Source organism: Ceratotherium simum, chromosome 5 (genome assembly GCF_057802395.1).
Source record: "Ceratotherium simum simum isolate JZ-2026a chromosome 5, ASM5780239v1, whole genome shotgun sequence".
NCBI classification, from domain to species: Eukaryota; Metazoa; Chordata; class Mammalia; order Perissodactyla; family Rhinocerotidae; genus Ceratotherium; species Ceratotherium simum.
In genome coordinates, this window is record NC_141904.1 from 40,357,932 (window position 1) to 40,373,024 (window position 15,093).

General features: G+C 35.7%; 1 protein-coding gene across 13 annotated transcripts in view; it reads right to left on the reverse strand.

Annotated features, from left to right (window-relative positions):
* The window catches only part of LRRFIP2 (LRR binding FLII interacting protein 2), a 114,745-nt gene that overhangs the window by 52,011 nt on the left and 47,641 nt on the right, over nucleotides 1-15,093 (reverse strand). For 4 of the 13 annotated variants that reach the window (XM_087430702.1, XM_087430706.1, XM_087430703.1 and 1 more), the window contains one exon: nucleotides 12,285-12,353. The exons of 8 other annotated variants lie outside the window; for them this stretch is intronic. In XM_087430702.1, coding sequence (XP_087286828.1) covers nucleotides 12,285-12,353 — 69 coding nt within the window. Of the gene's footprint in view, nucleotides 1-3,728; nucleotides 3,786-4,237; nucleotides 4,286-5,147; nucleotides 5,193-5,272; nucleotides 5,324-6,640; nucleotides 6,716-8,339; nucleotides 8,406-9,864; nucleotides 9,907-12,284; nucleotides 12,354-15,093 lie in introns of all 13 variants that reach the window. One more of the 13 variants, XM_087430712.1, reaches the window with a different exon arrangement.

Consider the following 15,093-nt stretch of genomic DNA (forward strand, 5'->3'; position numbering starts at 1 on the left):
GCTCACCACATTATTCCCAGCACTTAACACAGTGCCTTGCATATAATAGGTACTCCATAAACACTTGCGGAATTAATAAATACATGAATATTTTTTACCTCACTCATCAGCCATTCCTTACCTCAGCTTTGTCTGACTACCTTGCTTAAAAACTCTTCCTTTCCAGGAAGGGAATTTGGAAGCCCATCCACAGAGACAAAGAAGGCTTATAAATATGAAGTTTTGCTAAGGGCTAATACAATTAAGTAATAGTATTTTTATTCACCGTAATAGTAATACAACCTAGATTTACATATATGTAGTATTTTATTGGCACTTACTGTCTCAGAATTTTGATAGTTATTTTCTATACAGTAACTCATTTAATCCACATATTATGCCTACCATTATGCCTACCTACAAAGATAGTAATTAACATCTGCATTGTACAAATAAAAGAAACTGTGATTAACACTAATACGTTGTAGAAGCGGATCAAGCCCAGGTATTATTATTTTAAAGTCCCTGCCCTTTCCACTCCATGGCTTTCCAAGGTGCTTTCAGGCGTCATGGCCTGTTCCTTTTCCTTCAGCTGTGACTATCAGCATTAATTGGTTTGCCAATGGACCACAACTGCCTTAATTAGATCACTGAATTTTTGGCAACAAATCTCACAAACACTTGGTGTTCCCCTTCTCTATGAAAATTTCGGGTTTACATCTTTCACAAAACATGACTAGTAGTAAATGGCCTTCTATTTTTCTTACAAGAATTATACCCTGTTAGTTACTGGGGTCTTGATTCTAGCTGTAAGCTGAAACACCATCCTCACCAATGTAATTTTCAAATTAATTCTTAAACATAGCAAAAATGTCATCAGCTCTCTGTAAAATCTCCAGCTTTACCAAAAGAATAACCTGAAATTATATAATTTGTATTCTAATATAGCTATTTGTTGCCTCTACAATTATCACTCTAGTTGAATTCTAAGACCAGAATTTTTAAATTTTGCCACGAGCAACTCTTAAAAAGTTCACAGGTCTTAAAATATGTATAAACAATGGTTAAACTTAAATATACACCAAAGAAAGCAAACTTGATGGCAACATGATTTGTAATCCACAGTTACGAGTCTTATACAATGTGGAAGCATTAATTTTGCTTGAGAAACTTTTGTTTTTGGTGAACCGTGCACTTAAATGCATGTGCATAAAACAGCAATAAAGAATAAAAAGTGAACATCTTTTAAATACACAAAGACTAGCACATAAGAGGTGTGAAGAAGCAAGTTATTAATGAAAGCTTATATAGCCCACAGAGAATACGTATTCTCAGGAACACATTTTTGAAGGCATATTATTCACATAAACTAAATTTGAGGAAAATGCTCATTTTGTCAAATGCAAATTTCACTTTCCAATAGATTTCATGTGATCACACATTGTTGCAATTTTAAAACTCATTGTATGTGTTTGCATGCAAACCACGCTCACCACACTCTCCCTTCGCCCACGACTGGCACGACCAGAGGACGCAATGCTTGCACAGTCATCGTCGGTAAACTATAGATATTAAAAACAAATAATGAAAAAGATGCAATTTCACTACAGGTCTTACCTGGCTGTAAGCACATTACGCAAGGTTTTGGGAAGCATGCAAACACTCTATATGAGCATTATAATTGGCACCATCTATTGTGCACCATTAAACAGAAAAGTTGTTTTAAGGTATAATGAACTATCATTAAAAATGAAAAGATATTTACAAAAAGCACAAAGAATAAAATAGTACTTTATCTTTTATTTAAGTTAAATTAAAGAAAAGGGGAGGAGGGTCATCATGGTAAATTAGCCAAAACTAGCTAGGGATTTCATGCTTTTTAAACCTTTAGCTCCCTTGGGATCCTATCAGGCATCAATAAATATACTTAAAGTTTTAGTTTGGCAGAGAATATAAAAGAATATTTTAAAGTGAAATAATATAAGTCAAAGACAGAATTTCCTACCAGCAAGAACACTGAAATGATGATTCTTGTTTTCCTTTATTCATTCCTATGCAATTAGTGGAGATACTTCTAACATCACTCTACAGTTTTCTTCCTGTTTCACCAGCAGGTGAAGACTCATCTTCAGTATGTGTAGGTTATCTCCATTCTGACATCACTAAGGAACCATTCTGCATCACTAAGATAATAACTCTGAACCCAACTTGCAAATGAAATAGCACCTAGCCAGCACACAAGAACAAGGTTCTACACTTGATTGAAAATACATGACAGCACTTCGTTTGCAAGGGGCCATCACACCCGAAACATTAAAATGCTACAAGGCCCAAGAACTGCCAAGAGGAATTTTATTACCAGGTGGATTAAAAGTCAACTTCCTCCTTATGTGAAAAGCATATATCTCCTTAAACATTTCTATGTAAATTTTTGTTAACTATAGGAGTGAAATTCCTGAGACGTGCCACTGGGAAATGGCAGGAAAATTAAGCCAAATATATATGTAAAAGAAAGCTCATATAGCTCACCTAGTCCACTCCAAAAAGTAACCTGTGTTGACCATTAAGAAACTCTTTAATAATTTCTCCAATTTTGACACTGACAAGAATAACAAGGTAGTTCCTAAAGTCATCATTTGCTATTGGAAATGTAAATTAGTATAGTCTTTTTGGTGGGGAATATGGTGATAAACATCATAATTTAAAGGCATGTACTCTTTGACCCCCATCATTTTATGATTTACCTTGTAGATCTACTCATATAAGTACATAAAAATATACTTGTATAAGACTGTTCATTGTACAAGTGTCTGTGGCAGCAAAAATCTGATAATTTAAATGTCTATCAATAGAGGGGTGATTTTTAAAATGCATAGCCTATGCACTAATGCAATAATATATTGCCATTAAAAAGAATATGCTGATATAAACTATCTCCAAGAGGCATTCAGTGGGAAAAAGTAAGTGACATGGTTTACTTTTTAAAAACCTTCTAAATGTCAAAAAAAGAATCAAATAAATCTTTATGTACTGATACAAAAAGGTACGTTAAGAAAAAAAGTTGAGGAGCAGTATGTATATGAGTCCATATATACACTGTTCAAATAAAGGACACATATATGTAAAAAATATCTCTGAAAGGATATACAAGTACAGAGGTTGCATTTGGGGAATGGAAATAGGAGAGAGGGTCAGGGGACTTTTACTTTGGACTTTCCTTAAGCTAATAGTACTATTATAAATTTAAAAAAATAATATTCAGAAAGATTAGGTGATTAGAATTGTCCCAGTTTTGTCTTTCATGTAACAATTTTTTAAAGTTGATCTGTTTTATTTCTTCTCCTTCCATTCCACTGATTGAAGCACTGGCAAGCAAGTGAAATGGCTCAATGTAGGAAGCAGAGATGGAAAAGAGAAACACAAGGTAGCCAACTCATACACTGAATTATCACTGATGACAAGACAAGCAGTTCCACACAAATGACAATAAAATATACATTTTTCAAAAATTCTAATGGCACTGCTATTAGAATTTAAGACTCATTTAAGAAATTATATGCTAAGTCACATTCATAGAGAAACCGCCAATTAGGACAAATTAGTACCTGAGTTTGTGTACTGAAGGAAAACGACAATCCATGCACAAGAGAGTGAAACACACCACATCCTCAACATTCTAAACTGTGAGTACAGATTAATGGAACAACCAAAAGTTTCTATAAAGCATGCAAAGAGACTAGACTGCTCACCACAGGACTGCTTCGGGCTGAATTTGTTCTTGATGAGTAATAACTGTATTCAGATGGCTATAAAGTTTCCAAGAAGAAAGGTTTTACAATAATGATCAGCTCCTTTTCCTGCTGGGAATACATTACTGACCCCAGACCTAACCCACCCCTGGCTCCCAGGATGAAGGTACCTGTTACTCACTGGTCTGGAACTCTACCTCACTCCCACCCTCAAGACCCACCAGCCCACGGCAGGAGGGAGAGGAGAGAAAGGGTATGCCCTGAGAAGCACTACTCTCATCCTATTCCTGAGGAACTAATGAGCAAGAAAAGAGGTTTCTTATTTATACTCCCTTGATACTTTAAGCCATGATTTCCAGCAGGCACTTTCTCACAGCTTGAGTGAGAGCCACAATTGACCAGCTGATTGTAGAGTAATTACAGGTCAGATTAAATGACCTTTTCTTTTTAAGTAAACTGTGCCCACCTAAACATTACCCTCCTCACCACCTCCCTCTGGTTAGACTTACAGTTCGAGAACCATAAGGGTTATATAATCCACCATCATACAATGATACCTAAAGAACAAAGGAAATACCATTTATCTATTCAGCATCAAAGTTATTTTGAAAATGTCATAACTTCTCTGCAGTACTCAGTTCCCAAAAAGTTTTGAAGAATGGTGTAAGTGTACAGCCTCTCAAAGTGAAGACTCTGAAGGTGATAACACTCATTTATATGCATAAATTGCTACATCGTCATATTACAACTGCAAGCTCACACTTCATTTAAAAAGCACTATTGGTTATAGCATCTCCTTTCATCACCATGCTATACAACTAGGAGAACTAATATTTATGAATTTATTCTCTGAAAAGAGGAAATAGAGCAGAAAAGAAAAGTGAGGTACAGAAAGCATTTTGCTCACTGTCACAATAAAATTAAATTACAAAGCCTCAGGTTCCCAGTCCACTAGAACAGGCCACAACACAACAACTTGAAAGCAACCAACTCACAACTCGCACATTAAACAGAGCTATTGTTTTTGATTTCTAGTGGGCTTGCTTTATTAGAGCCTAGTATTGACGTGGCCAAGGCCACAGCTGTCTCAAAGAAAACTACGACATCCCATGCACGGGCAGCCATCTCACAAAAGTATGCAAGCATAGTGGGACCCATGCAAATCTACCTTCTTTATAGGAAACCAATTCTAAGGAAGGGCCTACCAATAGCCAGTAGTATCTACTACTGTAAAGATAATATGCTTATTTTTACTATCCTAAATTTTTGTATTTTAAGCACAGGTAGCACATTCTGCAGTACACACAGCATTAAAGCCATGTGTCCTTGACTATTTTGGAGGCAAGTTGTCAAGCCAGAGTCAGCACCACGACAGTGGCCCCACCACGAGTACACACACTGGAAAAGGAAAATACAAACCAGACTGGCACTTCTCAGCAGACCAGAATTTGCAATAAGGGAGGCCTATGAAAAAAGCACATGATTTAACCCTAAGAAAAGCAACTGGTAGCTCTGAAGCAACACACTCCTCACAAAGTACTAACCCTGTTACTCTTAGATGTCGCCAGAGGGTCACTGTACAGGGAAGAAGACTGCTAAGAAACAAAAACGAACGAATTAAGAAAAAAAGAAAAGAATTGATCTCACCATCATAAGAGCAGAAGACATGGTTTCTTTATACTCTATTATTCACTAGCAATTCCTGAGTGGTTAATGTAGTTCAGTAACACATAAAGTGAGAAAATCTTGATCTTTAGATATCTTTTTGAATACCAATTTTAAGGGATAAAAAAGAAAAACACTTGGAAGAGTTTTCTAAATATCTGTTTAAGTCCTAGTGCTCTTTGAACACTAACGTTAGGAGATGGGATGGCAACCTAAGAAAACACTCAGGCAAAGAGGGCCACAGCTCAGGGAGTGTAGCAAATAGTGGCCACATCCCAGTCACCAGCAGCTCCTGTGATATTTTCAGTGGTCTCACGACAGACTCCTAATGGGCTTAGCCTGATTATTGGGGAACCAGGCAAATGAGCTCTGAGTTACAGCTATAAACACTCTCCAAATAGATTAGAAAACCTGTATTTCAAGACAAGTCATGGACAAAGTACCTTATTTTAATCAGATAAATTGTACTAGTCACAATGAATCTATGCACTAACAAGGCACAGCATTTTTAAAAAACGAATTAAACCTTTCTTTTCCTGATGTCATTTGAAGACACAATTTTCAGTTCTTTTTCACCAAGCTCAATCAGACACAGAAAATAAGGGTATCTAAGTTGTGTGTGCACGTTTTGACAATTGAATTATTTTAAATGTACTGTGTGCCATATATTTATTGTGTTTTAAATGTATGATGTGCCAAATGCCTTGCAAAAACAAGAGATTCTAACACTAAACAAATAATTACGTTCTCCTCATCCCATTTATAGTTTAAATTTTCACATGCAAGCTTATACTAAAAGGGCATCCACTGTGATGTGTACTGATGCCTGTAACTTATTCTGAAATGCATCCTCCCCCACACACACAAAAAAGATAGATTGATGGATGGATAGAGGGACAAATAGACAGATAATTACACGATAAAGGAAATACAGTAAAATGTTAATTGTAGAATCTAAGTGATAGGTATGTGGGTGGTTATTATTCAATTCTTTGAACTTTTTTGTATGTTAAATATTTTTCATTAAAAAAAAACAAAAAACATGGTACTCATTTACAAACATGGTGATTCAATAGTTGCCACTGTTTAAAGATACCCTTGAACAGACTATATGAATTCAATTACCACAAACTAGTGTATACACAGCCATTCACAGATTAGTTCTAACTAGTCAAAATGCAAAACAGGGGATTAGAAATGTCTTCAAGCTGGATAAAACACATGAAGCCAGAAAACTTCAGACAAACCCGAGTGTAGTAGGCAGAGGTGGGTTTGCTGTGTCTAAGACTGCTATAGTTTCTCTGGTCAAAGTAGAGGCCACTCTGCAAAAAGCAAAATTAAACACATTTTTCTTAGGTTAAATGTTGTTAACATTTAACAACACACAAACGCAAAATCTGATATTGCCAAACCCCTTCTCCTCCAAAACAATGAGCTTAAAGCATTGAATCATATTAAGTAAAAGTCAAAGTAATTATTTCAAGTCTCTCAAAAAAGACAAATATTAAAGGTTAACTGTTTTCAAACCAAGTCATTACTAATTTTTTTACTTTAAAAACAAGAGTATAAACCCTCAGTCAAAACGGAATGGAAATAATAAGTGATTTATTCTCATGTCATACTTAAGAATGTCCATGAAAAATCCATGACAAGTGAATAATTACCACTGTTATAATCCACTTCGCAATGCCACAGAAATTATTAAACAGTAATTTTTCCCCAAACTTCTCCTACTCCCATTATTTGTCAAAATAAACTGATCAAATTAAATTACCAAAGAGAGAGAGCAAGCACGCACTAAACATAGTTTGGTCCAAAACATCTATGGCAGGTTCATTTTCAACACACTACACAAAACAAACAATAATTTTATATATTGCGGTTACTTGAGGGGGAGAAAATCATCTATAAAATTCCCTAACTTCTCCAGCCACCTTTACTCAGGGTTAAGCAAATTTAGGCAATCCCTGACTGAAAGACTGTTCCTCCACTGTTGACACTGCAATCGGGGACACCCCTACTCCCACCCTACCCCTGCCCCGCCTGGCCCTGCCTTCCTGCACCACACCCTCAATGAGCTGCCATGACTCACCTCTCCCCAGAACTCCCAATACTCCACCCTCCAGGGCCTCTCACTAATGTCCTCTCCACTACATTCTCTCCTCCCTCCTCCCTTCTACCAGCCGAAGCCTCCTGACCCTCTTTCCACCCACCAATGGTCAGAGCCCCTCCCATGGGAACCCTGAGTTAGCAGGGAGCTTGGGACTGAACTTCCTCTGCCAGTACTGCGGCAACAGGAAAGAGGTGTTCTTAGCACCTCAAATGGGCATTCTGGACACATTTTTTTCCCTGTAGAAATGCTGTTTAGCAAGGTGGGGCTGGAATGGAGAAAACTATTAGTTCTGTAGTTTAATTACATCATAGGCTAAAGAGCTTTCTGCAAGACAGGATGGAAACGCTACCATCACATACTTTATTGTTTCTACCAGAAAATTCATTCCAAGTTCCCAAAATTTCATCTACTAACAAACTTTCAGAATAAATCCTATTTGTGAGTTTGCTACTGCCTATAATACCACAACTAAATCAGTTCAAATTTCTAAAATAAAGATAAGAATCTCACTAAACCTAGTCTTGAGGTATATTCCAAAGGACAGTTCATGAACGAAAATATGTTGCTAACCAACTTCTTGTGACACCTTACAAACTCTAGCCTGTGGGGCTATATATTAGCATATAACGTGATATTAAATCTTGTAAATGAAAACAAAATAACAAAATTATTTTTAAATAAGGTTCTAATAAATCATGTTTCAGTATATTATCAAGTTGCAATAATGCCTCAGGAGCACACCAAAGCAGTCATAATTCTTAAGGTTCCTAAAAGTAATCAGTGAATTTTACAGGAGCACAAAATACTATGATACAAGATACAAGAGAACTAACCAGTGGGTCTTTATGAGAACCAGAAGATCTCTTCTTCATTCTGTAAGAGTGACTATAAGAATGATTCTGGAAGTAAATATTTGAAGTTAACTTTAATGATCACATAATGAAGTTTAAAAAATAATTTAATAAAATTCATCTTAAAATTATACACAGATAGGTCCATATGAGACAGAGTAGTATACAGGCAATCTACTTCCCATCTGTTAGTAAATGATTCACTGCACTTCACTAGCTCAGATATATGGCCTCTCTACACATCTGCATTTCCCTTCACCTAGCCTGTGCCATTCAGTTCCGTTTAGCAAGCTAAAGAAAACTTGAGCAGGACATTTGTGGGGACCTTCACCCACACCTCATTTGAGTCCCTCTGTCTTCTTTATAAAGTTATGGGCGACAAGAGAGTCCACCTCCTTCTATAGTCTTCCTTACCAAAAAGCAATCCTTTGGATCAACCAAAACAAGGTTGAGATAACAAAGAACATGACATTGCATTGCCCCAGACAGTACCCTTAAGCCAAGTTACTGGTCCCATGGCATGTGCTGCCCAGGAGGAAAAGAGCCAAGATGGTATGGAACAACCAGTGTAGCAGCAGTATTATTAGACAATAACCTTACATGCGAGTCTTCTGAAGATAGCACTGTCTCAATACATAACTTCTGCAAGTACAGAGCCAATAGTATATACGAAGGGATAAAGGACAGCAATACTACTAAACAGGTCTATTGGTAGACAAGAAATCCAATCTAGGCATATACTGCTCACGTGAAATGATGAGGTGCAGCTCAAAGTGTCCTACCTATCGAGAGGCTGCTTTAGGCAAATCTATAAACATATGCACAGCTAGATCCTGAACCAATAATTATAAACTTATTTTTCTTTTTTTGAATATGCATTATCTTTCCTTTTATATATTATCCTGAACATTTTAAGAGATGTCTATATAGTCTAGAAACTGAGGCAACGTAGTGACATAATATGAACCCAAGAAAAACATGCTATAAGTTAACTTCCTTGGCTAAAATGACATACCATAAAAACAAACCAAATCAAGCAAAAATGAGTGCACGTAACTGATGTTTCAGGTGTCATCTGTCACTGCTGAACGTTTTCTGTTTAGCAACTTCATACCTGCTAGCTTGTAATACGTAACATGAAACACAGTTGGGTCTGTGCTGCAGTAGTTCAGTGTGTTCCAAGACACTGCTAGAAACATGTCTCCCAGGGCAACGAGTATATGTCAGTTGGGTGGCTCATCATTCTAAGAAAAGATATTACTACCAATCTTAGTCTTGAATAGGGAAGTAAATAATTTTTATCTGATTCTGAAATTCTAAAAGAAAAAATTACTCAAATGTTAAATTATAGTAAAATTGCAAAAGAATAGTTTTTGTTTTGTTAGTCATATGTTTTCCCCAAAACATCAAAATAAACCTGTGCAAGTTAGTCATAACCTATGATTAGCATCACTAGGCGTTTATAAAGTGAAACTCTACATTTAACACAAAGTCATGCACTACATACTAATGATGAAAGTCTTGACGATCTATCCTTGAGAGCATCATACTGGATTTCAGAAAAAGGTGAAAGTTGGTATATTTGCAAAATCAGAAATATAAAAAGGAAAAAAAGTAACAGTTGTAAAGTTATTAAAAATTCAGCACTATTTTAAAAGCCCAAAATTATTAAACACAAAGAATATTACATTTGAATCAAAGAATATTCTCCCCCCAACACTTTCCTGGTGTAAGTTATTGCTAAATTATATGTAAAACTGTATGTCCTCTTTCAAATACAGAATTCATAATCAGTAATGGTGAGATGATTCAATCTCAGTACACTCTAGCAGAAAACATCCTCAGGCAGCCTTTAAATGCGGGAATTAAACATTGTGAAGTCAAAAGATCCCTTACTTTTTATTATTGTGACTGTTATCATCATTTCCCATCAATTGAAACATGGCAAATCAAGGCATGGACAGGCAATGAGGCAAGAGCACATAACTAATAGACTCAAGCTTACAAAAAACAACTGCAGCATCAAAATGGGGGCAGTTCCCTTGGATCTACTCATGGACACACACCTGAACAACTTCCTTTCTCAAGAACTTTCTCTATGAAAAATGCTGAACAAAACTAGAAGGTTGGTCAGAGCAAAGTGTGGAATGCACAGTATACATACAAGTGTGGCATTAAATATAAATCAAAGAAAAATATGTAAGATTCATGATAAGACCAGAAAAACCACAATCTATGTAGGTCTTCAAGAAAATAAGATAATATGTGTATCACCACATTTCAAATCCAAGAAACTGAATTAAATAGTAACTACTTAGATTTGTGGTTTTCCTAACTGTTTTTTAAGCATTCTAGCTTATATTTTTTAAGCACTCTTACCCAGAAGAGCAATGCATAAAAGAAGTAAAAGCAATCCTCTGGTAGTTAGGTAAAAGTTTTTTCTTTCTTTTGCAAGACTCATACCCACTGAGGATTTTACGGAACACCATTCAAAATCCTGATTTAAAGTAATGTTTTCCTAAGTGTAGGTTGCAATTCATTAGTAGTTCATGAAATCAATTCATGGGTTCAACCAGCATTTTTTTTAAATGAAATAGAAGATCAAATATTAGCGTGTATCATGCATAGTAAGAGTAAATATTATTTCATGAAACTTTTGTTTCAATAATATATTTTATATACTTATATAATATACAAAGGCACAGGCACATATCTGCATGGATCTACTGGATCACAGTTAAAGTGTATTTCTTGTTGTAGAGGTTATAATTTTGAAAAGCTTAAAATACACTAGAAGACTAAAGTACATAGTCTAGTTCTAATAAAACAATAAAATAATACTTCAAACAGAATAAAGACCCTCCCTTCATGACCAATGAGATGGTCATTTACAAAAGACATTGCAGTAACCCCTCAAAATATATTTCAATACTATAAGGCTAAATGGTACAATTTTATCACTGATATAAATTTAATGAAAATGATATTGTAATAAATACCAAAAAGTACTAGAGCAAAATATCTGCACTTGCACGCTTTTCTTCTATTATCCCAAAACTAACAGAAAAGGCAAGCAATAAAGAATGTTATTACATGTGTAAAAAAATCTTGTTTACCCAAACTTTTCTAAAATGGCTAAAGGTGTGCATTTGGTAAATGATGTGCAATGGTAAAATGTCACTATATGGTGAAGGACATTTCCCTGAAAATAAAGTTCCTTCTCTACAGAAATTTCATTTACTTCTTTTCTACATTAACAAAATACCTTTTTTGTTTTAAATAAAAACACGACCAAAATATATACTACTCAAGCCACATATACTAACATATAAACTAGTCCATCCTCCAGCTAGCTTAAGTTCATTGAAGACAATAGTCATGTCTTACTTCTCAACCTCTCTGTAGCACCAATGGCATTTTACAAAGGCATAGAATTAACAAGCTGAACTGAAATTAGCCTACTTCAATTTTCCCTTTCCAAAATATAATGCAGAGTTCAGTTGGTTTAAAAAGATTGCTGAATCTACCTGGTAGGGAAATCCACAACTTTGATACCCCAACCGCTGCTACAGCAATTGGATAAGTAAAAAAAACACCCCTAATAAGTGACAGTTGGTGTTTATGTTGTTTAAAAACAAATAATTCGTCAAAGGAAGGAGAGTTGAAAATATGAAGGGCTCTAGCTAAAACATTTCCAAATATGCTATTGTAATCTATCAAAAAAAATTTTTTTAACTCAGAGAAACTTGCCTGAAAGTTTTCATTTGGAAATAAAATTAAAAGAAAGTACAGCAAATACATAGTAGAAACAAAGTTCAGTAAATGTCAATTTCTATGAGAATGTACCTATTACTCAAGCCCCCAGAACTCTGACAGTCAACAGTGAACTCATAATACTAACACTGCACATTTTTCTGGACTACACACCATGATGTCTTTCCTTTTGGGTGTACTGGCTCTGCTCCAATCTGTCCCAGTAATGTCCTTCGACGAGTTCTTCAATAGAATTAAACAGTGTAGTAGTAAATGATAAAAACACAAATAGCAAGCATATTAAAATTAAACTCATTAAAATTATACTAAGGCCATTGATATATAAACAAGAACTAATATTTACAAAAGTAAAAATCTCCACCAGTGAGAAATAGTAATGTATCCCCACTGCTCTGATTCAAGATCTCCTCATTTTCTAATTTTGGATCTCTGTCTTATAGTCTTCTTGTATTTCAGCATTTTATAAAGCAGTGACCAAGCATTTGTAAGATTTTTTTTAAGGCAGATTGTTTTTAAGAAACAGATTATTTCAATTCTAAATTCAGGGCTTTGATTTAATCCTCCCTCCCCCAAACCTACCATTCACAGTCTTGAACTATCTTTACGCTTTTTATTTTTATACAGACTGTCTAAAGCACTGACACAGCTTCCAGCCCCAACAGCTTCTGGCAGGCCACCTTCAAGAAGTTAGCACCTAAAAAAGTTAACTGGACAAAAGGAAAGATCAAAGTCCTAAGAATGCGGCACAAAATCACCAACACATCTGCCTTACATCCAGTACTGCTAATGTTCATACATCAAATACAAGTTCCAAAAGTGTCAGAATCTTTAATTCATAGCTCACAGGTGAAGTTTTAAAAAGTAACTGACAGAGAAAAACCAAAACTCCAAAATTATAAAGCAAATCTTAATAAAATTTAGGTCAGTGTTTTAGGTCATCACATTTGTCTTCACAGAGAACAAAAGTTGTCTATACATTCAGCTTAATGTAGATGGTAACGTTATTTTGTAAAGCAAATGATCTGATGAAAACTTAGAACTCCCAATATTATCTAGTTAAAAGAAAAAAGAAAACCTTATCTCAATTATATTTCTTTTACACAACGTTATTAGTGAGCTTTCAGACTTATTTCCAAGAAAGTGTAAATATTTAAAGTGTGCTGAATGTATACTCACACACAGTAAATAAAGTACTAACTAGAGTCTCCTCTGTGGTGTAAAATTTTTATTAATCTTTAAGCACACACACTGACTTTTTAAAATATTGGGAGCTTTATTCTTTTTCCCATAGTAATAGATTTTCTAATTACCATAATGAAATAAAATACTGTGTGAATTTTAGTCATATATTAAATTTATTTAATGATATAATTTCCATAAAAAGAAAATCAACCTCATTACTTTATAGACACTTGGGTAAACAATTCCTTATTGGTATAATTGCAGGTTTCTTTTTTGTTTGTTTGCAGACTTGTTTTAAAGGCTCCTAAATTAGGTTGAATTTGGATAGTTTTACCTTTAGGTTAAACTAATATATAATCAAGTTTCCCTGAGGCCACACACAAATTTACAAATAACCAGCTCGATAATAACTGTGTGAAACTTCACACTATGAACATTATGATGAAAAGCAAAGGAAAAAGCCATACATTTTTTAAAACGAGGGAGAGGGGATTATTTTCAAAGCCCTTGACGCTCAACTTATTTTAAGCTTTTTGTTGACTAACTCCCTGTATGATTTTTTCCAAAATATTTAAAGAGGAAAAAACAAAATATCTCCAAGGAGAAACATGATGAATTTATTATCTTAAAGTTTTTCTCCTATAAAATCACTCTTAAGCTGCTGATTAGAGTTCTGTAAAGGCTGGTTAACATTCTTACAAATCTAAACTTTTGTAATTAACCAAAATATTTATGATTCAAAAGCCAGGTTACTAACTTACTCTAAAAAGACAGCAGATTACATTCACCATTAAGAAATATAATGAGGGGGGGCCGGCCCGGTGGTGCAAATGGTTAAGTGCACACGCTCTGCTGCGGCGGCCTGGGGTTCGCCGGTTCGGATCCCAGGCGCGCACCGATGCACTGCTTGGCAAGCCATGCTGTGGCGGCATCCCACATAAAGTGGAGGAAGATGGGTACGGATGTTAGCCCAGGGCCAGTCTTCCTCAGCAAAAAAAGAGGAGCATTGGCAGATGTTAGCACAGGGCTGACCTCCTCACAAATAATTAATTAATTAATTAATTAATTAATTAATAAAACCAGGGGCCAGCCCCGTGGCTTAGCAGTTAAGTGCTCGCGCTCCGCTGCTGGCGGCCTGGCTTCGGATCCCGGGCGCACACCGACACACTGCTTGTCAAGCCATGCTGTGGCGGCGTCCCACATAAAGTGGAGGAAGATTGGCACGGATGTTAGCTCAGGGCCAGTCTTCCTCAGCAAAAAGAGGAGGATTGGCATGGATGTTAGCTCAGGGCTGATCTTCCTCACAAAAAAAAAAAAAGAAATATACCAGAGTTAAGGACTATTTAAGAGTACAGACACATCAATAACTAGTATACCAGAACACACTCAGTTTATTAGAGTGTATTTTTATATATTATACAAGATAGGGAGAAACCTAGACTTGGGGAAAATTAACAAATATCAACCTTAACATGAAAGATCATTTTACTGATGAAAAATCTAGATGTAAGTATACATACAATATTGTCAAAGTGCAAATTAAAAGCACTGCTTTAAGATTTAAAGCAAAATTCTTTAAGAAAGATCAGCGTTGGGCCGGCCCCGAGGCTTAATGGTTAAATGCACGCGCTCAGCTACTGGCGGCCCAGGTTCGGATCTCAGGCGCACACCAACACACTGCCTCTCTGGCCATGCTGAGGCCGCGTCCCACATACAGCAACTAGAAGGATGTGCAACTATGACATACAACTATCTACTGGGGCTTTAGAAGGAAAAAAAA